This window comes from Entelurus aequoreus, linkage group LG01, assembly GCF_033978785.1.
Source record: "Entelurus aequoreus isolate RoL-2023_Sb linkage group LG01, RoL_Eaeq_v1.1, whole genome shotgun sequence".
NCBI lineage: Eukaryota > Metazoa > Chordata > Actinopteri > Syngnathiformes > Syngnathidae > Entelurus > Entelurus aequoreus.
In genome coordinates, this window is record NC_084731.1 from 48,400,436 (window position 1) to 48,427,447 (window position 27,012).

The following is a 27,012-nucleotide window of genomic DNA, read 5'->3' on the forward strand; positions in this document are numbered from 1 at the left end:
ATAAAGGTTGCATTTTAAAAAAAAATCATTAACAGTCACACAAGTGTAAGAAGAAGTTAATCACTGTAATCAATAGAAGTGTCCAGATACAACTTTATATTGGAGCCTTGAATATTGTCTGATACCAATGTCGATTTGATACAATACCAGCACTAATCATACCTACTTTTACTATTTTGTAGTAGGGAATGTTAGTAAAGGGTTGATCAAGTGAAACTACTCAAACAGAACAATACTAGGTATGAAAAGCCATCACCTATATGTCATTACCTGTCTTGAATGGATTTATGTTGTTTTTAATTAGGTTGAGATGGAGTGGTAATTGTTTTTTAAAGTTTATAAAGTTGAACTCATGACGCAATAAATTAAATGATGCGGATACGTTTGTCCCTGGATACTTTCTAGTGCGCTTCTGCTTTGGATACTTCGTATATGTGTGTCACACAGCGGCCACTTGCCCTTCCTCCTGTCTGATGTCTTTCCTGATTGCCTGATTGTGCCCACCTGTGTCACCCTCCCTCATGTGTATATAGCCCTCGTCTTTCCCTGTCTTGTTGCCAGAGTATATCGTCTGATCGTGTACCGCCAGCCGTCTTCCACAGTCTTGTCCAAGTCGTTAAGTATTGCCTTGCTTTATTCTTTGCTGTCTTTGTACCCTCTGAAGAAGAGTGATTTTGATTTGGTAAAGTTTCATAGTGCTCTGCCCTCTCTTTTCCCTCCTCTTGGAGCGCTTTAATTTGTAGTTTTCTTAGCCCATTATAGTGTAGTTCTGTTTATAGCTTTTTGTCTCGTCTTTGTGAGCGATTTTCTTTTGGTGCAGTTAATCGTAGATTGTTTTTTTAAATTATTATTAGATCCGTATAGTAGTGATGGGTTGATGATGCGTCATGAAGCATTTCGACACATTGCAAAACTGTATTGATACTGTGTCGATACTGTGTCACTAAATACTGACATCTGCTGGACATTAAAAATCCCTACAGGCAACCTATGGACCGACTCAACTGACACTGATATTATGACCTAGTATATACAATAATATAAACCAAGTCATTGTATTTCATTTAGGATTATTTCATATCTTCATTTAAATAAAAATATATTTTTATCTTTTTTAGATACAGTCAATAAATAATGTGAACATGTATCATAACATGGAAATCTAAGAGAAAGTGTTGTGAATGAGGATGCTTGTGGACTGGGAATTTTTATTTATTTATTTTTTACACATTTTTATTAAAAAAAAACAGTTTTTCCAACGTATTAATTATTAGACGATTTCTCTTCTTAGTTATTATTTCTCCGGCTGTAGAAAAGGCCCGCTCACAGGGCACAGAGGAGGCGTCAGTGCGACACAGTTCGCGTATCGGTCACGTGACCGAAACAGCTCATGATCGGTCACGTGACTTTCTAAAAGCGGTACGCGCACCGACACAGGGTTTTGCTCTATGAGCTCGACGCATGCGCCGATGCATCGGTGTTGCCGGACCCATCACTACCGTATAGATTTTGCTATCGCCTTTTTTCCGTTTGTGTTTCGCCCTGTGCTAAGTTTCCTTTTTACTCTAGTGTGTCAAGTCTAGAGTTTTTAGCCATTTGTTTATTCACTCTATCTAAAGAGAGTTCTCAGAAACTGTTGAATAAAAAGCCTGCGTCAATCATTTCCCGTCTGTAACTTGAGTCCTCATTCTTGCCAAGGCCTAACAATGTGTAAGTAATGTGCTACTATAATTATTCAATACTTGTTTATATTGACAAATGGATTAGGTTTAAGACTGTAATATTATTCAATTAAGGACACTTGGGTGTGCATCGCTACCTTAAATGGCGATTCGATGTGCATCTAGATACATGGGTTACGAAACGATTCACTAACAATACTTTTTAAAACAATACGATTCAACGCGACACAATACGATTCGATTCGATGCAGATGGAAGCTTTGCATGGTCAAACTTTTTTTTTATGGATTATGTATCATGTCAGAACAATGTCATGTGTTTATTTTTTTAAATAGACTTGTTCCTGTATTAAATATGAACAAATAGTAGAACTATCAACTTCAAGGCATTGCAATCTATAAACCTAAAGAAAACACTTTTGGAAGATGTTCCAGGTATTTACTGTTTGCTCAGGTAGCAACAATACAATACAGAGGAAAGCATTGCTGTGCATCAGGCAGGGGTTTTATAACACCACAGTAACACAAATGGAAGATACAATTAAGTGCCACCACGTAAACTAAATAGCAGTTTTAGTGTATAAGTTCAAATACATTTCATAGTGCCATTCTGCTGGTTACTGTGCAGCTAATTATTTAACTTTAGCACAATGAACAGTGTAGTAGATGCTGTGATTACTTTGCAAAGTTGTGGTTACATTGTGGCTGAAAGTTTTTCAAATCTGTGCTCTTGTCTTACTAGTTGCTAGCATTAGCATTCCTAGTTCCCTCATCGCCGGCTTGATTGCCTTCATGCCGTCACAACAGGTGGGTGCTCAGATAGTCATACTGCCGCTACTTCATCGCTGCTTTCCAAACGATACAAATGGCCATACATTTATCCAACTGACCATTCTTTTATACCACACTTAAGATTTAATATTTGGGGGTGTATTGTTTGTCAAACCTTTCGGTGCTGTCTGCCATGTTGGTCTGTTGCTGTCAGTCGCAAACAAGAATGTTACTCATCACAGAAATCTCGCATGATTAGAGCGACCATATTTTGTAGCAGAACTCCAATCAACCGATTCATGACTTTCCAACCAGGCATCGACTGATCCATGCGAGATATAGATCGATCCAGAGGCTCGCCAAACAATGTATTCATATCTATAAAATTTAAATCGGTTTTCGTTTTATACCAATTAATTTTTATTTTTGTGTTATCTTATTACGTATGTTCAGCTTGTGTGCTATTGTGTGCTTAGCGGTTGTGTAGTTGCTGGCAACTGGTAGCCTATAACCTCTGTTTACCTCTAGTAATCAATATGTTCCATCAAAAAACACTGAGGAATGATGAGGGTACAATAAAAGTTGTGTCTTCTTATTCTCTGGCAGATACATATGAGGTGTGTTATGAAGCATACCGCCACCTACTGTACAAATCCGCTACAGTCCCATTATAATGTGTTGAAGAGTGAGGGCGAACATGTACCGCCAAATCTATTTGTGACGGGCAGCTGCACTGTATGTATGGTAAACATGATTGGGTTTGTTACATGCAGTTTGTCCATACAAAGGATTTCTTCATATGTAGAAATCACAAATTCCAATATTAATTGCCAAGTATTTTTTGAAGTGCTTTAAATTAATTTTTCCCGTTATGATGATCGATCACTCCATTGAATTACACTTAATTCGACTTTAATTCTATTTTTTGTTTGTTGAGTATCTTGTCTTTAAGTGTGTTTGGTCTCCAATAAGTGAAATGATGGTGTGTGTTGGGGTGGAGTTGGTGCTACATACATATGAGTCTTGTAAATTTGCAAAACATGCAATAAACATTGCAACATTGCTTTTATTACTTCCACCTTTGGACTGCTTGTCAGTGAAGTATCTAGTACCTGCCTTTCATATGTGATAAAACATGGTGCGCCCTATGTTGTATTCACATATGGTGAGAGCTGAGAAATGTTTTAATGTTTCAATAGTAATGTGCAAACCTCAGTGTGTAACCGCACTACTGCTGGGAATTTGCGTTTGCTGACCTGTGGGGAAAGATAGTGTGCTCTGAGAACCCTCCTGATGCAGCGCAACAGAGTGACAAAGTGCTCAATGTGTATTCTCCTGAGGTTAATTCACCCAGGATTTTTTTTCATGCAGGATTCCAGATTAGCTCCAGTAATAATGCCTGCCATGTTCAGGCCTTGCTTTAGTTGTGTTGCAGCAGCCATGTGAGCGAAGAAGGAAACTCCCTCAACGTCATGTGTTCATCAGGAGAAATGAACATTGCAGGCAACAGAGCGATTCACATGTGTCATTTGTGGTTCGGTTACAACAAATTTTAGTTTGCAAATCTATTACGGTTTGTTTGGTCAAGTGTTAACGCATTACAGTAATTGAGACGAGACGTAACAAACGCATGAATAATGATATCAGCGTCGGTGGTTGACAAATCGGGACAGATTTTTGCTTTATTTAATGAAGGCTGTTTTAGTAACACTCTTAATGTGTGACTCAAATGAGAGCGTTGGGTCAAAGATAATGCCGAAATTCTTAATCGAGTTGCTTCGTGTAATTGTTTTGTTGTCTAATGTTAAGGTGGTATTATTCACTTTGCTTTTTCGTGGTAGCAGCAGCGAAAAAGCTAAGTACTAACTTTCTATCTGCATGCTTCTAATTGTTTAACAGCTTTCTTTATTCCTCCTAAAACATATTTAGTAGTCTTATCAAACTTGCAACGCACCCTTTCCCTGTCTCACCGCCCTTCTAAGCTAACGAAGCTAAGCTCGTCGCTGCTCAAAGCAACTACACTCCGAAGGCGTATGCTACTCTTCGCCTATTGCTCCGAAGACAGCAAGAACTCGACTCTGTGAAAGAAACAACCTAGCTAGCTGCTAAGCTAACGAAGCTAAGCTTGTTGCGGTCAAAAGCAACTACGCTCCGAAGGCATCCGCTCCCTCACGCTGCTGCCACTTCTCCGAAGACACCAAGAACTCGACTCGGTGAAAGAAACAACGTGAGTATGACGGGCAATATTTGCACTTGTATAGTTAGGAGGAGATGCCTCGTAAGCGGGATAAATTAATCTGGTTTTAGCCAAGTTTCACTGAGACCAATGACATTAAGATTGTTTTCTCTAATGACCTCATTAACTAATAACGTTTTGGGAGACAATGATCTGATGTTTAAAAAGCCCATATTATAGGTAGTGGGCTGTTTTGACACGTTTTTGTTAATGTTATTACTGATATTAATAATGTTACGTCTATTTTGCGTAGTGCGCCTTAAATCATTTCGACCACATCTAGGAATTGATATGATAGGGATCTTGAGATTATTTGCTTGGTGCTGCCATAGATTTAACGCGCGTCATAATTTGCCACCTCAATAGAATGCATGACCACCTCTGGCACAGTCACTACAGAATAAACATGATGTGAGTTATGTATTATTCTACAAAAATGTTATGTGCGCAGGAATTTTCCAGCCTGTCGCTGGTTATTTCTAGCTTAACTGTTTCCTCACCCGGGCTAACAGACACTGTAATTGCCTGTGTCCGAGCTTACTCTAGTGTAGTTAGTCAAGCTTGACTCAAATAGTAATCTATATTTCTGGAAAGAGTGATGGCACCTTCCCGGTTAGGGTGAAGGCTGTACTTTTTCAGCAAGCCCGGTTTGCCACAAAAAGAGGGGCCAATTATCAATAAACGCAAGTCTGTGTTCTTTACAAAAACTAGCCAGCCACTTGTTTTGCGAGACTAATCTGCTATATCTCTCATCATTGCCTCTCGCAGGCAGGGGGCTAGAGACAATTCTTTGATGCCGAGACATTACTAGCAAGATTATAAGTCCTAGCTATGTTCCTCTTTGTAATCTCTGACTGTCTCACCCTAGTGTCATTGGAGCCGACGTGTACAACTATGTTCGCGTAGCTATTGGTGCCATTAGCCTGTCGTGTTTACTAGGCCTGTTGCGAGTTAGCTCCCTAACACTAGCTTCAATGTCAGGTGCTCTGGCTCTGGGAATACACTTATTTATGGCTGGTTTACTTAACTGTATGTTCCGGGTGATGGAGTCCCCTATGACTAAGGTGTGGCGTCCGGTAGACTGGGGTGTAGGACTAGCTAAAGAGCTAAATCTATTTTGCGTCTCAACCGGTTCACCGTGGCTCGTCGGCCGCATATGGCTGCTACAATCTGGCCTAGTCAGCTTGCTACAGCTAACGCTAGCAAATGTGCCCGCGGCGTCTAAAGTTACGAAATTACTTTGCTCTGGCAGACACAGCCCTCTAGTAGAGCTAACCTATCCATGAGAACGGTGCATAAAGAGCTGGGAGCCCTACTCATGTTGTTTATTTCACCAAGTCAAGTTCTTGCTGTTTTCGGAGCAATAGGCGAAGAGTAGCTGTAGCGTGAGGGAGCAGACACCTTCGGAGTGCAGCTGCTTTGGACCGGGACTGGCTTAGAGGCGGTGAGACAGAGAGTGGGTGCTTTGTAAGTGTTAGAGCCATATACTCTTTCTGTCCAAGTTCATGACGTCACTAAGGGGTTGGCTCAATGCCAAGTGCCAGTCTACTTGGGGAGGGGCTGGGATCCTACTCAGGTGTTGCTGAGTGGAGGCGCAACAGTTTTTGACTGTGCCAGGCTATTATTTGTTTGCTCCTGTTTATTTTCCGTTTTATTTACATGACTGTATGCTAATAAATATTTTTGTTAAACATGGACATAATTCTGGACATCGATTATTAGCTGGCTGCACACGTCTAAACTAGCTTCCTTTTATATTCGGCAACCAGTAGCAGTAATAGTTTAGGACTTTACCGCTACATTAAGTTTGATAAGACTACTAAATATGTTGGAGAAGGAATTAAAAAATGCTGTAAAAACAATTACAAGCACACAGATAAAAAGATAGTACTTAGCTTTTGCGCGGCAGCAGACTTTTTCGGACGTAACGTCACTCAACGGAAATATCATCGGTAACAAGTTAAATGTTTCCCTCAAATTGCCACTATAGTTGTGGCGGAGGGGTGGCTGGTGTCAATATGAGGTCATTATATAATTTGCATGTCCAGCGATGATGTGCGCAAAGAAAGTGACTCTTTTGTTTGGACAGACAACTAGGTGGAATTACTTCTGTGCATCACACTTAATTACAAAACTGTGACATATTGAGAGAGTGTTGACTGTGAGTCCTGAAGATTCTTCATCCACTGAAGCTCGCCTGATTCTACAGCTTCTCTCGAATGCTTATAGTTACTCCAACGATAGTTTGCTTCTTGGAGTTTTCGAGCGTAGTGACGGTCAGATGAAGCTTCATGAGGCATTGAACCACTTGAGTCAATTGGTTCGAAAATTTCCCAAAGCTTCAATGCATGCTTCTGCACAAGACACCACCTGCTGGTCAAATGTATGATTACAAACCGCTGCATCTTCACCACATAATTAAAGGCCTACTGAAATGATTTTTTTTTATTTAAACGGGGATAGCAGATCCATTCTATGTATCATACTTGATCATTTCGCGATATTGCCATATTTTTGCTGAAAGGATTTAGTAGAGAACATCGACGATAAAGTTGCAACTTTTGGTTGCTGATAAAAAAAGCCTTGCCTGTACTGGAAGTAGCGTGACGTCAACAGTTGAAAGGCTCCTCACATTTCCCTATTGCTTTCAATGCAAGTAGAGCGATTCGGACCGAGAAAGCGACGATTGCCCCATTAATTTGAGCGAGGATGAAAGTTTTGTGGATGAGGAACGTTAGAGCGAAGGACTAGAATGCAATGCAAGACATATCTTTTTTCGCTCTGACCGTAACTTAGGTACAAGCTGGCTCATTGGATTCCTCACTCTCTCCTTTTTCTATAGTAGATCACAGATTTGTATTTTAAACCACCTCGGATACTATATCCTCTTGAAAATGAGAGTCGAGAACGCGAAATGGACATTCACAGTGACTTTTATCTCCACGACAATACATCGGCGAAACACTTTAGCTATGGAGCTAACGTGATAGCATCGTGGTTAACTGCATATAGAAACAAAATAAATAAACCCCTGACTGGAAGGATCGATAGAAAATCAACAATACTATTAAACCATGGACAGGTAACTACACGGTTAATGCTTTCCAGGCTGGCGAAGGTTAACAATGCTGTTGCTAACGACGCCATTGAAGCTAACTTAGCAACCGGACCTCACAGAGCTATGCTAAAAACATTAGCTATCCACCTACACCTGCCAGCCCTCATCTGCTCATCAACACCCGTGCTCACCTGCGTTCCAGCGATCGACGGTGCGACGAAGGACTTCACCCGATCACAGATGCGTTCGGCGGCCCGGAGACGGAGGAAGTTAAGGTGAGTTCGGCGGCTAGCGCGTCTGCTATCCACCTCTCAGTCCTCCTGGTTGTGTTGCTGTAGTCCGCCGCTAATACACCGATCCCACCTACAACTTTCTTCTTTACATTCTTCATTGTTCATTACACAAATTGCAAACGATTCACCAACACAGATGTCCAGAATACTGTGGAATTTTGAGATGAAAACAGAGTTTTTTGTATAGGATTCAATGTGTCCGCATACTTCCCGTTTCAACGATTGACTTGACGTCACATGCATACGTCATCATACATAGACATTTTCAACCGGAAGTTTAGCGGGAAATTTAAAATTGCACTTTATAAGTTAACCCGGCCGTATTGGCATGTGTTGCAATGTTAAGATTTCATCATTGATATATAAACTATCAGACTGCGTGGTCGGTAGTAGTGGGTTTCAGTAGGCCTTTAATGTGTGATGCATTAAATTGTTGCTCTTGGAAATGACAATGAACACAATAAATGTTTGACAAAATGGTTTTGCTTGTTAAATTAACACAGTGTAATAAAATTTGTATATGTATATGTATTGTGTTTGTATTTTACAGAGCCCCTAAAGGGACATGGGAATTTTTTTTTTTTTTAGACATGTATCTCATGTATAAGCATGTATATATATATATATATATATATATATATATATATATATATATATATATATATATATATATATATATATATATATATATATATATATATATATATATATATATATATATATATATATATATATATATTATATTACTGTAACTTGTTCTTAAAAATAGTAGTTATTTCGTATGTCAAACTTAGTGTTTGTGTGTATATATGTATACTGTATATATGTATGTGTGTTTCTTCCTATACAGTATACATGTATATGTGTGTGTGTGTGTGTGTGTGTATATATATATATATATATATATATATATATATATATATATATATATATATATATATATATATATATATATATATATATATATATATATATATATATTATATTATATTATATTATATATACACATATAAATTATATGGGTAGATATTTGCTTCAAAAAGGGTATTTCTACAAGTAAACAGTACAGTAGGTACTTGATTTATATACAGTATATGTAATGCTAATAAGAGTATTCTATTAGGATATGCAGAGATAAGATGTGTCAAAATATTACTAGAAATACAATTTTGGCAGCAACAAAGTGGCCATTTGGGTAGATATTTGCTCTAAAAAGGGTATTTCAACAAGTAAACAGTACAGTCGGTACTTGATGTTGATATATGTAATGCACATAAGGGTATTCTAGTCAGATGCGCGTGTGTAAATATGCGATGTGTAAATATCAAAATATTACGTCGAATCACTTTTTGTCAGGCAATATTACATTTAATGACAATTTTACATAAATGAATACATCCAAACACGTTGTACATATTTATTATGTGCAGGAAGAAATAACAGTTACAATTGTGTGTGTATCTTCCAAACAAGAAAGAAGTTTTATCACATCAACATCGGACTAACTGGCACACTCCGCTTCGCTGCAGATCCGCAAGCCACGCCCACCCCCCACAGCCACAGAAGAGGAAAACTGTCCTTTCCCGGGCATGATAAAGTCTTAAATAATGTCAAACACGTAGCGTTACAATAACCAGGAAGATAAAGTGTTTGTCTCACACCTACTAATCAAGCATTCACATTTTGCCACAACACACATGGGGGAAAGTCCTAGTTGGAAATACAGCCAAATTAACTCCTAAACTGCCATTTTAACACACACCTCAAACCATGAGCACGCATCCAATGCTTTCTCATGGCCACGAGAAAGTTTCTCGTGGCCACGAGATACATGTCTAAAAAAAAAAAAAAATCCCATGTCCCTTTAGGGGCTCCGTAAAATATTATTATTATTATTTTTTTTTTTTTTTTTTGTTGTATAAAAAGTTTCTCGTGGCCACGAGATACTTTCTCGTGCGCACGAGATACATGTCTAAAAAAAAAAAATTCCCATGTCCCTTTAGGGGCTCCGTAAAAATATATTCTTGCAATGACTTATTAATAATACTTGTGATTGGATTAATGAGTGACTGTTTATATTTTTTGAGAAAGATGGTGTCCATGCCAAATACATCTTTGGCTTTGGAATTTCAAAGGCCACATATTATCCCATCAACTGTAGACTCAGATGCTCCTGCTAAATTGAGAGCTTGGTCCAGTAAATCAAATGACTTTACATGATCAGTAGCATTGCAATTTGTAGTTGCTAAATTCTTTACAGATTCAAGTATGTATTTAATGCATGTGCCATTTCACTTTGATCATTTGTTACATTTCCATTTAATTGGAGTTCCTTCAATTGGGGTTTTAAAGTATGTTGCCCTGTTAATTTCTTTATATTTGTCCAGATGTATTTAGCATTTCCTTTTGCATTGCTAATTACGTTAATAAAAAATGTTGCTTTTGCATTTCTTAATTATTTGGTTACTTTGTTTCTATTTGTTGGCTGTATGTGGTTTTAAATTGTAGAACTTGTTTGGGAGCCTGGTCCCATTTCATTAGTGACCATATTTTACTATTTAACCAAGGGAGATAATACGTCTTTCTTGGCTTCGTTTTTTGAATTTTTTCATAAAGCGACTCATTCATTCTTGGATCATGGACATAAAGGCTTCACAACTTTCATTTGCAGTTGTACTTTCTATATTATCATGCCAATTGATTTCGTTAAAAGCATTTTCAAAATTGTGTATTTAATTTTTTGGTATTCTCAGTTAGTCACATTATTTACAGCAGAAGTATATTTATGCATCTTTTTTTTTTTTAAGTAACAAGATTATATGTCTTTTGAATCCTTTCCCTTTTGTTGCAAATAGAAGATCTATACATGTTTCTGATGAGTGGCTAAATAAGTTTTATAAGATCAAACTTATCAGTTAATGTTTTAGATTTTTTTTTTGTTGACTTTTTATTCCAGCTCTGGTTGTCTGCTTTGTATCCGCGATTTGCGTTAGATGTTGTGTAGGTTGTGATCATGTCAATGGTGGTGACTGGATGAATGAGGGGCTGGCATGGAGGCCAAATCAGCTGTGGAAGCGGCCCAGCCAGACATACAGGGAAGCATACTTGTAGCGGAGAACCTGCTTGTTGTGGCGGAGGCCCGCTGTGGGTCAGGTGAGGTTGTTGGTTGGCTCTGTAGGTAGCTGTATGTGGGCCACACTGTTCACTTCCTCGGGTCCAGGATTAGTCTTCACGTCGCTGGCCAGAAGCAAGAGCATTAGTGTATAAGTCCATTGCAGGCTCTAGTAATTTTTTTGATTAAGGGTACACAGGATCAGCGATTATCCAGGAAAGTTGTGTGCAAGACGAATTGGTTTTCATTGATTGGCAGGACAAATTGATCCCTGTTTTCCATGTGAAAACGAAGTGAGCATAAAAATAGACACAAAATAAAAACTACCGTTGTAGTTTGAGGTGTTAGATAGAAAAACTATTTTGTGATGGCTTTACAAGTATTTTGGAAGGAGCAGCCTAAACATCTAAACACTTCCATTAACATTTTTATTTACAGGTAAGTATATGTGTATTGTAGCAACAGGCACATTCATAACAGCAAGTAGTAATTACGTATTTTGCTCATTTTAAGCATACAGCAGTGCATTCATTTCACAAACGCATCACAACGGTCACTTTTTTCTTCCACAATATCACTGATTACTACACACTGCAGCCAATAAATATAATAATACATCACTTACTGTGCAATGTATGCTCTCACTGGGATGCCGACTGTTAGCATGTTAGGTTGAAAATCCTCGTGGAAAAAAAAGGTGGGTGAAACGAAACGTCTTTACGGGTCTTTTTTCGCTATTTACGGGTCTAAGTTGGATGTCTAAGTGTACCAATTTCTCAGTTTATGTCCAAATCATTTTACTATCCAGGTGCGAGGCATGATTTATAATCTAGAATAAACTTTCACAAGTTCTGATGTCAATACAGCAGCATAAGGAAGTTGCCTCTCTGATCATTGCGCTGCTAAATGTAATTCCTTAATATTAGTGCTTATAAAAACAAAATTGCTAATATTTGGTCAATATTAAGGTCACAAAATGTAAATGGAGTATTGTTGGCGCTTTTTGGATTGTTATTGGGTTTTATGGTTGAAATAGACACTGATGTGCTAACTTACGAGTTAGAATGCATTAAAATAAAAAGACGTGTTGTCTCTCATAAGGATTGTGAATTATAGGCAAAATTCCAAAAAAGTGCAGTCCCTCTTTAAAAAGATCATTATATGTATGTGTTTGTAATGTGTGTATATATATGTACGGTACAGGCCAAAAATTTGGACACACCTTCTCATGTCGATGTGTTTTACTTATTTTCATGACTATTTACATTGTAGATTGTCACTGAAGGCATCAAAACTATGACACCTGTGAAGTGAAAACCCTTTCAGGTGACTACTTCTTGAAGCTCATCGAGAGAATGCCAATAGTGTGCAAAGCAGTAATCGGAGCAAATGGTGGCTATTTTTGAAGAAACTAGAATATAAAACATGTTTTCAGTTATTTCACCAATTTTTGTTAAGTATATAACTCCACATGTGTTCATTCATATTTTGTATGCATTCAGTGACAATCTACAATGTAAATAGTCATGAAAATAAAGTAAACGCATCGAATGAGAAGGTGTGTCCAACTAAGGGTGGCTATTTTGAAAAAGCTAGAATATAAAACATGTTTTCAGTTATTTCACTTTTTTTTGTTAAGTACATAACTCCACATTTGTTCATTCATAGTTTTGATGCCTTCAGTGACAATCTACAATGTAAATAGTCATAAAAATAAAGAAAACAGATTGAATGAGAAGGTGTGTCCAAAATGTTGGCCTGTACTGTATTCTTATATTCGTATATATATATATATATATATATATATATATATATATATATATATATATATATATATATATATATATATATATATATATACATATACACATGTATGTATATACATATATATGTATATACATACATACATATGTGTGTGTGTGTGTGTATATAAATACATAAATAATATTGAAATGTCACTAACTAATTAAAAATGAGCATTTTGTGAGCAAATTATAAGTTGTGTTGCAAAAAATAACACATACTTTGTGTTAGAGAATATATGTAAAAGGTGTGAGATAACTTCGTTTGACACAGGGGGAGATAGGAGGAGGAGCTGGGGGTGGGCGGGGCTTCGTGGCTTGGGCCGCCTCTATTTTACCGCACAATGGAGCCTGAGATGGTTTGTCCTGACCCCTCCCCTTTTTTGTATGCCACGTGGTATGATCCAGCCCAGTATTTAAATCAGGGAGCTTGAAGACTGTGCTGTTCATGCATTGAAAACCGGTGCGATCCAGGAAGCAGCTGAAAGGAGCCCACAGGAAAGAAGAAGAGGCTCTGGGAACCGGATCAGCACCATAGAAGCTGGCGAGAAGACCAACAACCAGACAGGAACAAGAGAGGTCGTTGTGGAGCTCAAGCCTCTGTTTGCTGTCCGTGCAGCGGGGGAGGGTACAGCTGCTGTCCCAGGCCTAGTTAGATGTCCCAGCATCCCACAGGAGCTCAGACCAAGCCACTGCGTCACTAACTGTGAGAGTTGGACTAGCAAGACAGGGGAGAGGAGGTATCGTAACTCAGTGTTTTTCAACCTTTTTTGAGCCAAGGCACATTTTTTGCGTTGAAAAAATCCGGAGGCACACCACCAGCAGAGATCATTAAAAAACAAAACTCCGTTGACAGTAAAAAGTCCTTGTCGCAAGTGTTGGATATGACTTTAATTCATTATCAACCATGCATCACTATAGCTCTTGTCTCAAAGTAGGTGTACTGTCACGACCTGTCACATCACGCCGTGACTTATTTGGAGTTTTTTTTGGTGTATTCCTGTGTGTAGGGTTTTAGTTCTTGTCTTGCGCTCCTATTTTGGTGGCTTTTTCCATTTTTTTGGTATTTTCCTGTAGCAGTTTCATGTCTTCCTTTTTGAGCGATATTTCCTGCATCTACTTTGTTTTAGCAATCAAGAATATTTCAGTTGTTTTTATCCTTCTCTGTGGGGACATTGTTGATTGTCATGTAATGTTCGGATGTACATTGTGGACGCCATATTTGCGCCACAGTAAGTCTTTGCTGTCATCCAGTATTCTGTTTTTGTTCACTTTGTTGCCAGTTCAGTTTTAGTTTCGTTCTACATAGCCTTCCCTAAGCGTCAATGCCTTTTCTTAGGGGCATTCACCTTTTTGTTTATTTTTTGGTTTAAGCATTCCATACCTTTTTACCTGTACACTGCCTATTTCCGACATCTACAAAGCAATTAGCTGCCGCCTACTGATATGGAGGAGTATTACATGGTTACTCTGCCGAGCTCTAGACAGCACCGACACTCAACAACAACACATAATTTGCAGACTATAATTACTGGTTTGCAAAAAATATTTTTAACCCAAATAGGGGAAATTACATAATCTCCCACGGCACACCAGAACAATATTTAACGGTACACTAGTGTGCCGCGGCACAGTGGTTGAAAAACACTGCCGTAACTCAACACTCATTCATCCCCGCTCATACAAGCAGTGTGTTGGGACCGTTAATACACTCGCACAAGTTTCAGAACCTCCTTATCACGCCAAGAAGGTTGCACAAGTGAGGTGTTTGGAAACTCAGCGTGTAATATGCTGACTGCCTGCTTTTTCTCATGGGGAAGGACATATGGACGAGGCGCCTGCGTCAGGCGTTTGCTAGGCTGCTCTGTTGCTAAGATGCAGATCCTCTTGATGGTACTCTACTTTATTGCAGCGGGCATCTGCTGTAGTATTTCCCAGTGGCTTAATCACAACATGATGAGCACACATGCGGCAAATGAGTGAAGGAACAGCCCAAAAAGGCTGGGAGTTGGCTATAAAGTATATTACAAAAACACCTGAATGTAATGGCGTTGGTGTTTTTGTGTGAGCAGCTGTTATGTGGTTTTCTGTGGGCATACATGGTATATGACAGACTTTGGTTTGTGGTCTACTGTTCCTCTTAGAGGCTGTCACGTGACCTGTCACACTACTTCCTTTTGACAGCAGTTTTTGACTTAGTTTTTGTCATAGTCTTTTAAAGAAAATGTATTTTAGTTTTAGTCATATTTTAGTCATCTCAAATAATTTTGTTTTAGTGTAGTTTTAGTCGACTAAATTCCTCAACATTTTAGTCGACCAAAATATAAAGTTGAAGTTGTCGTGATACCACTTTTATTAAGGTTATTACATTTACTGTACAACGTAATAATCAACCCTGCATAACTTAGTAGTGTACAGTCCATGAAAATATGTTTGCATGTTTATGGTTGTATGAAGAAACAAATTAGTTGTATTCTATATTTGCTATAACTACAGTTGCCATCTTGGCCACTGTCCCGTAAACAGTACAGTACAGGCCAAAAGTTTTACATTCGATTAGATTAGTTTATTTCAAAGGGGACAATGCAATTTCATAAAACACATGACTACACATGGTTAAAAAAGCCAGAATTAGCCAGAAGGCTAGTTTTCATCTGTAATCCCCTGGCCATAATGTAAAATTACAATTTAAAAGAAAAAGAAAAAAAACACACAATACATATACTATATGATAAACACACCTTCTCATTTCAATGGGTTTTCTTTATTTTCATGACTATTTACATTGTAGATTGTCACTGCAGGCATCAAAATTATGACACCTGTGAAGTGAAAACCCTTTCAGGTGACTACCTCTTGAAGGTCATCCAGAGAATGCCAAGAGTGTGCAAAACAGTAATCAGAGTAAAGGGTGGCTATTTTGAAGAAACTAGAATATAAAACATGTTTTCAGTTATTTCACCTTTTTTGTTAAGTACATAACTCCACATGTGTTCATTCATAGTTTTGATGCCTTCAGTGACAATCTACAATTTGAAATGTCTTGTAAATAAAGAAAACCCTTTGAATGAGAAGGGTGTGTGTGTGTGCGTGTGTGTGTGTGTGTATATGTATGTGTGTGTATGTATATATTATATATTATATGTATGTGTGTGTGTGTATTTTGGATTGTCAAGTTGTGCAACTAATAGCTGAACAGTGTGCTGAGGACATCAATTAAAGTACATTATACATCTTGCTTATTATATTGTCTGGTAAACTCGGCTCAGCTTGCCGCATTATGGTTTACAATAGTAGTTTGTTTAGTATTTATTGTCGGACATGTGGTAAAGTAGGCTGCCTTGCTCCTGCTCTCCCGTCTTTAATAGTAACAGTAATTCAGTACAGTCAGTCATTTTGAAATGTTAGCTTTGCCCTACATACTGTTGCATAGATGTCCCGATGGTTAGTCTGCAGACAGCGCTTCAAGTTTGCAGTATTTTTGCTGGAGAAATTCGAACCATAGGGTTTACATGTTTTGTTGTCTACGCCGCAAAAGGGGAAGTGCGTGAATATTGATGTCTTGTATTGAGTCTTGTTTTCCGCATGAAAAATCAAAACTGTGTTCTTTACAAAGACAGTAGTTCTAATTAGATCCCCTCTATGATTTTTTTCCGCTCCTCTCCCATGTTCAACTGTGATTGGATATGTTGTCACACGAAATTGAATATGATTGGATTTTTTTTCTGCCAACATTTCCATCTCATTTTAATTCGTTGAATAAATTGTCAATAATTTCATTATTGTTTTAACCAACGTTCTTTTGTTTCCATTTGTTAGCGTCCTAATTTTGTCAAGGGAGAATAGGTCGTTGACAATAACGAAGACAGAAAATTTTAGTGAACAAAATTTCAACTGCTACTAACGGTTTGCAAACAGGACTTTTCAACAGGCATCATTCATATTTGTTCCTCTGATGTGACTCAAAGAGGAAGTTTATTGTCATCTCTGGTTGCTAAGGAGCACTTGCGTCTTCCTTTGGTCTCCTGGGAGGAAAGTGGCATCTCTAAAAGTGGATAAAACACAACCTTATATTCTCCAAATGCACACAAACAAATATCGCTCATACTGGAAACTACCCATATGTATATGCTTATCTAACTGCGTTAATATGCAGCTGTATGGTTTGTTGTTGTTGTACGATGCATGCAGTTGTACACTGTTGCAAACTAATACAATTATGTAGTTTTATTGTTCTTATTTGTGTGATAAAGCATATTCAAACATACACAATGACTTTTCAATGCTAGTGAATATCATTCACCCTGAAAAAAAGACAAAGTTTAACATTAAACATATATTTTTTTTACACATTTTGTCCGTTATTTTAGATAATTTGAGAGAGAACTGGCTGTGTTATTAGTAGAGGTGGTAATCTTTGGGCACCTCACAATTCGATTCCGATTCTTGTGGCAATGATTTGAGTCAGAATCAATTCTTCATTAAACACGATTCTTGCAATGTATTAATTGGTATAATAATTACCATTTCAAAACAGGCTACAGGTTACAAAACCTTCTTTTGGTTGCCGAGGTATGACGTAGTTACGCAATGAGTAAGCATGGAGAAGGGTTAAAAATGTTTTTAAAAAAAAGTTTATTCTTAAAAAAACATTTTAAAACAACAAAAAAAGTAGATCTTGATGATGAGTAGATTTAGAATCTAAACCGCAATTCAGTTGTGAATTGATTTTAGTTATTAGGCTACAAAATGATGTCAAATGTATTTGCAATACCTACAAATCTGGGAGTTTAACTACATCCATCCATCCATTTCCTACCACTTGTCCCTTTTGGAGTCATGGGGGTGCTGGAGCCTATCTCAGCTGCATTACATCACCACTAATAAACTAAAAGTAACTGGACTGTAGTGAATTTTAGGAAACGGGGACAGGCAACAAATGCTGTTTTTTCAGTGTCGAGGTAGTTTAAAATAATCTTTTGAAATGTATTAAATATTAAATCGGATTCATGAGAAGGACACTTTGAATATTAAAGTAGCGTCACATTTTATTCATCGGGAAAAAATGGCAGAGATTTGGTGGAATGACCCACCTGTCAGTGTGATATGCTTGACTTTTGCATTACACGTGACGAAATTAAGTAAGAATGCAACGGTATTTAAATAAAGGTTTACACTTTACAAACTAAACTCCACAAAGTCATTTTTGCCGCTACCAAACAAAGGTGATGAACCCAAAACTTAATTGACAGAGAGATCTGTAATGTAAATTGCTGTAAAATGGTAGAACAGGTCAAGAAATATTGTGAGGCACACTCCTGGAATCATAGACTTAATGTATTGCAAGATGTGTCACTTGGAACATGTCGATGGCACACGCGCAAAAAGCATATGTGAAGGTAAAACATAATTGTAGTGCAACTTGTTCGTGTGACGTACTATTTGGTTTCAAAGAACATAATATGCCGCGGGCTATCGAGTCCTGATGTGACTCTTGTCTGCCTGTTTTGTTCTGCTGTGTACTTTGGGGTGAACGCTGCAGGCAACGTTGCTTACAATGAGATCCATTCAGGGTTCCCACTGCAAGGCCGTAAAACCCCATAGCAAAGCAACACTTGACTCAGGATTTTCAGCAATTGTTACGTTGTTGATAATAATTGATTTAACCAGCAGTTGTGAACCAATCACCACATGAAAAACAATTAGTTACAGAGCATAGACAATGAAGATAAGTGAGACTTGCTGTAGCGGCAGGACTGCTCCTCTCTGCTTCTTAATTCTGCTTAACTCTATAATCTTAGAAATGGCCCAGCCAGTAAGTCTCGTTTACATTTTCCTTTCCAGTAGGGAACACCAGGGAAGTATTTGTACTTTGTCTTTTGTTTCCCCAAGTGTAGCTCATTAGTACCTCTATCTCACTCCTTTACAAAGATAATAAAGCTCACCATTTATTTACTTTTAGTTTGTGGTGGTGCACAACTATCCTGCATCATATTATGAGCTGTTTTTAAATTTCCTACCTTTTTTAGCCAGCTAGATGGGCAGAATATTTAAAAAGACTTGATTGGACACCACTGCAAACTACAGTGTAAATTATCGTATTTTTCAGACCATAGGCCGCACCGGATTATAAGGCGTAGTAAAGAGGTCATAATGTTTTTTTGTTTTTTTCACATTTAAAACACTTCTTGTGATCCACATAACATGTAATGATGGTTCTTTGGTCAAAATGTTGCGAAGAATATGTTTTACAGACCATCTTCAAGCCACTCTCTGACCGTCTCTTTGGGATGCGCCGTTTTGTGGTCTTCTCTTCTTCATCTTTGTGGTACTGGTAGTTTTTAGCCCTTCCATTGTGAGTCTACTGACTAGTATAAGTTAGAACTACAGATGTCCGATAATGGCTTTTTTGCCGATATTCTGATATTGTCCAACTCTTAATTACCGATTCCGATATCAACCGATATATACAGTCGTGGAATTAACACATTATTATGCCTAATTTTGTTGTGATGCCCCGCTGGATGCATTAAACAATGTAACAAGGTTTTCCAAAATAAATAAACTCAAGTTATGGAAAAAAATTCCAACATGGCACTGCCATATGTATTATTGACGTCACAAAGTGCTTTTTTTTTTTTTTAACATGCCTCAAAACAGCAGCTTGGAATTTGGGACACGCTCTCCCTGAGAGAGCATGAGGAGGTGGGCGGGGTTGGGGAGGTAGCGGGGGGTGTATATTGTAGCGTCCCCAAAGAGTTGGGGCTGCAAGGGGTTCTGGGTATTTGTTCTGTTGTGTTTATGTTGGGTTACGGTGCGGATGTTCTCCCAAAATGTGTTTGTCATTCTTGTTTGGTGTGGGTTCACAGTGTGGCGCATATTTGTATTAGTGTTAAAGTTGTTTATACGGCTACCCTCAGTGTGACCTGTATGGCTGTTGACCAAGTATGACTTGCATTCACTTGTGTGTGTTAAAAGCCGTAGATCTTATGTGACTGAGCCGGCACGCAAAGGAAGTGCCTTTAAGGTTTATTGGCGCTCTGTACTTCTCCCTACGTCCGTGTACACAGCGGCGTTTTAAAAAGTCTTAAATGTAACTTTTTGAAACAGATACCGATAATTTTGAAACTGATACCAATAATTTCCGATATTACATTTTAAAGCATTTATCGGCTGATAATATCGGCAGTCCGATATTATTGGACATCCCTCGTTAGAACTATACACAACTTCATATTAGAAATGGCAACAGCGGAGAATGAATGCCTCACAACGAGAGGATAGAGAAAAACAAGAAGCTTATTGAATACGACGTTGTGTTACGTTCGGGTCACATTGCTGCAATGGTGGCGTTCTTACGATGCGTAGAAGGACAGAAAGCACAAAGAGCGGCGTGCAAGTAAGAGTTCTTTATTCCATAGATTTGGCAAAAACATTTGCTTGATGGCGCACAGAAAGCCACAAAGCAAAACTTAGTTTAAGCACGGAGTTGTGAAAACATAAACAACGTACCTGACGCATAGAGCGTACTTTGATCCAGCAACTTGTGGCTGGGATAAACCAAATTATAAAGGTGAGTGATTAGGCAAAACGGCTGATGGGAAACACTACTTACAAGGGCAGGTGTGGAGAATTAGTGTCCATGGCAACCAAAAGTCATCAAAAGGAAAGAGGGTATAGAATAGAAACACACTAAAACATAAGAAAAAAGCTACCAAACATAAATCAAGACATGACCCGGGCAACGGATCATGACAGTCGGCACGGACTACAATGGTGGACGCGCGCAAATGTTCGGGTCTTATGCAGATCCCAAATACACAACAGCAGGTACCTATAGGTAAGAAAACTTGATATTGCATAGTATTGCAAAACAAAACACCAGATAATGTCTCCTAATAAGTGATATTTTGGGGTCCTTATACACACATCATAATACCACCTCTATGTTGAAGCACAGTATGTCTGACTACGGTAGCCGTAATGCGCTGACAATCGATCAAGCTTCATAGCTTACCAAAGTCGTACTAAAACATTTTGACAGATTTTTGAACGCCGTGTTTAATGTTCTATATTCTCAATGGAACATTTAAAGTTTTGGTGGTGTTAACTGGCGTCATATTGCAGTCTACATGTATCTATTATGTGTGCCTACCATCTACTGGTCACACTTATCATTACGCCATGTATCAAATAAAATTGCTTCGAGGTCGCTAAGTACAACCAGAATTATTCCGTACCTCAGGTGCACCCGGTTATAAGGCGCAATGTCGATTTTTGAGAAAATTAAAGGATTTTAAGTGCGCCAAATAGTCCGAAAAATACGGTATATTCTCAATAAAACATCAAAGTTTTGGTGTTGCTTGCTTACGGTTATTTGCTAGTGTCCTTTATTGAACAGGCGTCAGTTAACCTGCAGTCCACACGTATCTCTTAGAGTCGTGTATAAAGAGAGTATGGCCAACTTGATTTCAGACGATCTTCTCAATGATTGGACAAAAGACACTCAAATGTGACTTCAGGGCGCCATGACTATCTTTGAGCTGACGCTATGTGTTTCAACGTGTAAAAATGCCCTGTTGCGCAGCATGGGGCGGCTCCACTTGCGAGAATTGTGGCAAGCTTTTATATCGCTTTCCCCACTACCCGGAAAGAAGACAAGTACGAGAAGCAAATGTTCGCAAACAACACTGAAGAGCCACCGATTACAGCGACACAACGTCTATGTTTTGTTCAGGACAGAACACACGGAAGCTAATACTATAAATAACAGAAGAAATTAATAACTTTAAGAAATAGTTTGACAAAAACACACTATCTTTGAATCTCAGTAAAACTAAAATAGTGCAATTTGGTAGCAGCAGAAGAGAAAGTCAAACACAGATAGGGTATGTGTATACCCTAGCTGCCTAGCAGCTCAGAATCAGAATCAGAAGTACTTTATTAATCACTGAGGTGAAATTAAGCTCCACAGAGACAATGAGAGTGGACAACTGACAAGACAGTTCACTCAGTTTCTCCGCGATAGATAGCTGAAAAGTTATAGGCGTATTTTTGCAGGAAATTTCAGAAATAGGATAAGGAACAAGCAATTTCATTTTGGGGGTGGTCCGGATCACTGTCTTTTGGTTATTGTGAGGTAGGGCTTAGCGCAGGTCTCCGCTTTTGAGTACTTTTTTTTTTTCTTACTGGTTTGAACATTATGAACCTCTTTTAGATCAGAAGAAAAGAGGCTCATAGACACACTAGAAAGCATGTTTTTCTTGATGTCGAAGAACATTTTTACTGTAGATGGAGTGGATAAATGAGAAGAATACAACTGCCGAAGTGTGTTTCAGCTGTAGAACTATGAGGGTTAAGACGCGGCACAGCATCGCCACAGTGCACATTAAAATCTAGCCAATGGAATGCTTTCATTTAAAAATACACCCTCAAACAGCATTTTTGAGGCGAGACTACAAAGATTACTCAGCCCCTAGCAACACATTCTCACACAAGAAACCTACAAAACACACAAACTGCCTGTCCTCAATAAAGTTTAATAAGTTTACTGTGTACAATGCCTACTTTTTTAATTACAAAGGCACACCCTTTGACGTAGGTTGTGAGTTCAAACCAAAGACTATAAAAATGGGACCCATTACCTCCCTGCTTGGCACTCAGCATCAAGGGTTGGAATTGGGGGTTAAATCACCAAAAAAGATTCCCGGGCGCGGCTACGCTGCTGCCCACTGCTCCCCTCACCTCCCAGGGGGTGATCAAGGGGATGGGTCAAATGCAGAGGACAAATTTCACCACACCTAGTGTGTGTGTGACAATCATTGGTACTTTAACTTTTAACTTAACTTAATTGTAGTGCAGTCCCAAATTAGTCAGTGGCCTAGTGGTTAGAGTGTCTGCCCTGAAATCGGTAGGTTGTGAGTTCAAACCCCGGCCGAGTCATACCAAAGACTATACAAATGGGACCCATTACTTCCCTGCTTGGCATTTAGCATCAAGGGTTGGAATTAGGGGTTAAATCACCAAAAATGATTCCCGGGCGTGGCCGCCGCTGCTGCCCACTGCTCCCCTCACCTCCCAGGGGGTGATCAAGGGTGATGGGTCAAATGCAGAGAATAATTTTGCCTTGTGTGACAATCATTGGTACTTTAACTTAACTTGAATAGAATACTTTTGTCAGTACACTTCAGTGAGTATGCTGTGTGCACTGTGTACTTGGTTGCAGCCAATTTTAAACAAGGTTTTACTGTAATCACAATTAAAGTGTGAATGATCTGATTAAAAGAATGTTCGACAGCACTAATAAAAACACCAGTCTATTTATATTTTTTATAACTGGTTACATTTGTAAACGTAATTGGAATAAGTATTTATTCCTTTGTGGGTACCTAGTGTTTATTTTCCTGTCTATGTACTCGTTGCTGGGATGAATGTGTCCCTCTGTTGCAATGATGTCATAGCAATATAGAGAGTCTGGGGTCCTGGATTAAGAGTCATCTGTGGTGGAGAGGCTTGAGAGGGATTACTGGATGCTAAACTGAGGACGACTCTGTATGTGTTGACATGTTTACCGCTGTCCACAGTTATAGCGAGTGAACACAACACTTCCACAGGAGGTTATGACACAGGATCAACTCATTGAACCTTGAAGGCAGATCATTTTTATGTCCTTCGCTTATTTTTATTTTCCTTTCATTGTGTTTGGCTTAGTCTTGAGTGGCCATCTGTTTGATAACGGAAAAACTCTTCAGTGTCAAACTCAGGTGCACATACTACGCTTCCATGTTTGTCAGTATTCTACAGGACACTCCATACGACTTTGCATGCTGGATTACAGTGGTTTTTAACCCCTTAAAAACTCCTTGAACCCTTAGCGTTGTTGAAAGCTACAGAGCCCCTCTGCAGAAAATTGCACATTAAAGCATAAACAACGTTCATACATTGATTGCAGTGTACCGTTTGTTTCTGTTAAATGGGTTTACCTCACTGGTGTCTACAAGATGTGCCATGTGTTCTTTCCTTGTGAGCTTGCTGTTATCCTAATGTAGAGCAACTGTGAAACTGTTTGTCTATCACTTTGTAGAATCTCACAAACTATGGCAACAATGTTGAAAGAACTATGCGAGCTGCAATTTGATATGCAGTTTACTATCACACACTAAAGTCTTTGGTAAGCCGCAATTTTATTATTTTCTATTTGTGTCCATTGTGGTAATTAGCTTGCTTATGTACATTACGTCTGTTTCGATGGTTTCACTAGTTAAATTGATGTAATTGTTTGGGATTTACCTTTGACATGCACCACCTCCACATTGTACTCCATGCACCATTAGCCCTTGCAGTTTTAATAAACACTCACTCACTGACCAAAACATGTTACAACTGCACATTCTCATGAGATCCAATACAAAAGAGGCCAAAACTGTCGGCATTTACTAAGATGGGTCCCGTGGTTCTGCTACTAAGAGATTGGTTGTCAAATTGGGCAGCATTTACTGGGGGTAGTAACCGTAACTCTGTCTGCCTATACAGACTTGTGTGGTACATCTGGGCCAAAGCCCCTTAAGCCCCAACGTTCACTCCCAGGAACATCTGTCTCTCTGAAAAACTTGCCGGTCGACCTACGAACCTCCATGGAAGAGAAGTACAAAGAGATTGCAGAGGTGAGAAAGAACCAACAGAAGTTATGTCTTCATCGGTATTGCTTAGTTTTTTTTAGTTGGTTTTGATTATAACTTATCTCATCAAAAAAACTAACTATACTAGCCGAGTAAAGTCTTGAAGTTGTGACAAAAAGAGTAAAGCAAATTACTATGAGTATACAGTTTAATAAAAGTAAATATAAGTCACTTTTTTACCAAACTATAGTTGCAATATTATGAGAAAAAGGTAAGATTTATTTATTTATTTGGTAATTATTTAATCAGATTAAAATTATATGGTACTGTCATTTTATGCAAAAAATGGTTAGAATTTTATATCATTAATTAATTTGATCAGAATAAAGTTGTTTTATGAAAATCAAGTCATTATGTTATCATAACAAAGTCGTAATTTTATTAGAATATTATTGATTTAGCTGCTGTAATATTATCATTAAAATTATTAGAATTTAGCAAAAAATAAAGCCATTCTTTGATCTCATTAATGTCATAATATTATGAGAAAATGTTACAATTGTATTGGAAATTCATAATTATTTTTGTCTTAATAAAGTTGTTATATTACAAGGAAAAAATAGAATAAAATTAATTTATTTGAATAAAGTCCTAATATAATGAGAAAATGTTTGAATGGAATAAAAAGTAATTATTTTGTCAGAATAAAGTTGTAATATTACAAGAAATAGGATAGAATTTTACAAAAATGAAGGACTTTGTTTATTTCAACAGTCATAATATGATAAAATGTTAGTATTGTATTAAAAAGTAACTATTCCGTCAAAATAAAATTGTAATATTACGAGAAAAAAAAGATGAAAATAAATAAATGAAGTAATTAATTTACGTCCCTAAAGTCATAATATTATGAGAAAATGTTAGAATTGTATTCAACAATAATGATATTGTCTGAATAAAGTTGTAATAGTATGAGAAAACAATTAAAATTAAAAAATGAAGTCATTTATTTGAAAAAAGTCATATGAGAAAATGTCAGAAATGTATTAAAGTAATTATTTTGTCAGACTACAGTCGTAATATTACTAGAAATAGGATATAATTTTATACAAATCAAGTCGTAATATTAAGAGAAAAGGTATTTAATTGAATTGTATTAAACAGTAATTATTTTGTCAGAATAAAGTTGTAATAGTACAAGAAAAAGATTTCAATAAAAATAGTTTAACAAAGGTTAGGTCATTTCTTTACCAGAATAAAGTGATGTTATCATGGAAGCAAGGGTTAGAAAATGTTACGAGGGGGTTAAAACTTTTTTTTTTTTTTTTTTTACACGAACTTAGTTGTAATGAGTATAAACAAATATTAAAATTTGATTTGTGTGAGAATTTTACTTACTAAATATAACCTCCAAAATTTTACATGTCTGTATAACAACCCTAGATTTGTTTTAGTGTCGGCAGAGGTCCGCGCTTTTGTTCCGTTTCCTGCAGAAATCTAACCAGAAATACGCGACAATCACCAGCTGTGTTTGTCTGACACCGACTCTGTAGGAGCTGTTCTCTCGCAGCATGGCGGAGAGTGAGATGCGCAGCGCCCCCTATGAGTTCCCAGAGGACAGCCCCATCGAGCAGCTGGAAGAGCGGCGACACCGCCTGGAGAGGCAGATCAGTCAGGACATTAAGTGAGGAACTTCAAGCACACCGGGCGCAGCAGAGTCGACGTCCAATAAAACTTAGTCTGATGCATTGTCCAATATGGCAGACAGCTGCACACAAACTGTTGCTTTCACTTGTGCCCACTTCACATAAGCAGCTACCTGCACCTCCATTTTTTTCTTATGATTATGTGTCTGTAAATCACCTTGATTACATCATGCCTAAAAATGCTTGTGTGTGTGAGAAGTGTGTGCATACACTTCTTCGTTTGTCTGCTTAACCTGATGCTCATCTACCTCCCTTCCCTCGCCGCTCCCCCGCAATCCGCCACACGCTATTCTGCGCCGCCGCCTCACACGACAAGGCTTGAGCCAGAGATCTTGCTACGCGCCAAACAGGACTTCCTGAAAATCGACAGTGCCACAGACCTAGAGTGAGTGAGCCCTGCTTCCTTTTGTGATTCACGCTCACTTGCAATATCTAACTTTCCAATTTTTATGCTCCTGATGTGTTATAAATCATGATTTTACAAAGGCAATACTGCTCATTGTCAGAAAAGTATGAACAATAGGTTCACAACTGCGCAACATGTACACCTGTGGTCTTTGTCTGTCCCTCATTTTAAAGTGCTGTCTGCCTGTTAAGGTTAATAAAGGAGAAGAGTGTTGATGCTGTTGATAATGGCCTTAAGGAGAGGGAAATTCCAATGGAGAGAGAGTACCAGCGGGTGTCTATATCTGGAGAGGAAAAATGTGGGGTGAGGAGGTTTTTGCAAGATATTCC

General features: G+C 38.1%; 1 protein-coding gene across 5 annotated transcripts in view; it reads left to right on the top strand.

The window, feature by feature from the left end:
- Positions 1–27,012, top strand: part of LOC133653992 (AMP deaminase 2-like) — a 99,177-nt gene that overhangs the window by 38,650 nt on the left and 33,515 nt on the right. For 3 of the 5 annotated variants that reach the window (XR_009826804.1, XM_062053906.1, XM_062053932.1), the window contains exons 2-5: positions 24,486–24,616; positions 26,125–26,255; positions 26,594–26,662; positions 26,875–26,986. Coding sequence is in view for 4 of the 5 variants with exons in the window: in XM_062053906.1 (XP_061909890.1) it covers positions 24,486–24,616; positions 26,125–26,255; positions 26,594–26,662; positions 26,875–26,986 (443 nt within the window). In the remaining variant the exon portion in view is untranslated. Of the gene's footprint in view, positions 1–2,468; positions 2,489–13,388; positions 13,694–24,485; positions 24,617–26,124; positions 26,256–26,593; positions 26,663–26,874; positions 26,987–27,012 lie in introns of those variants that run through there. The other 2 variants (XM_062053923.1, XM_062053912.1) reach the window with 2 other exon arrangements.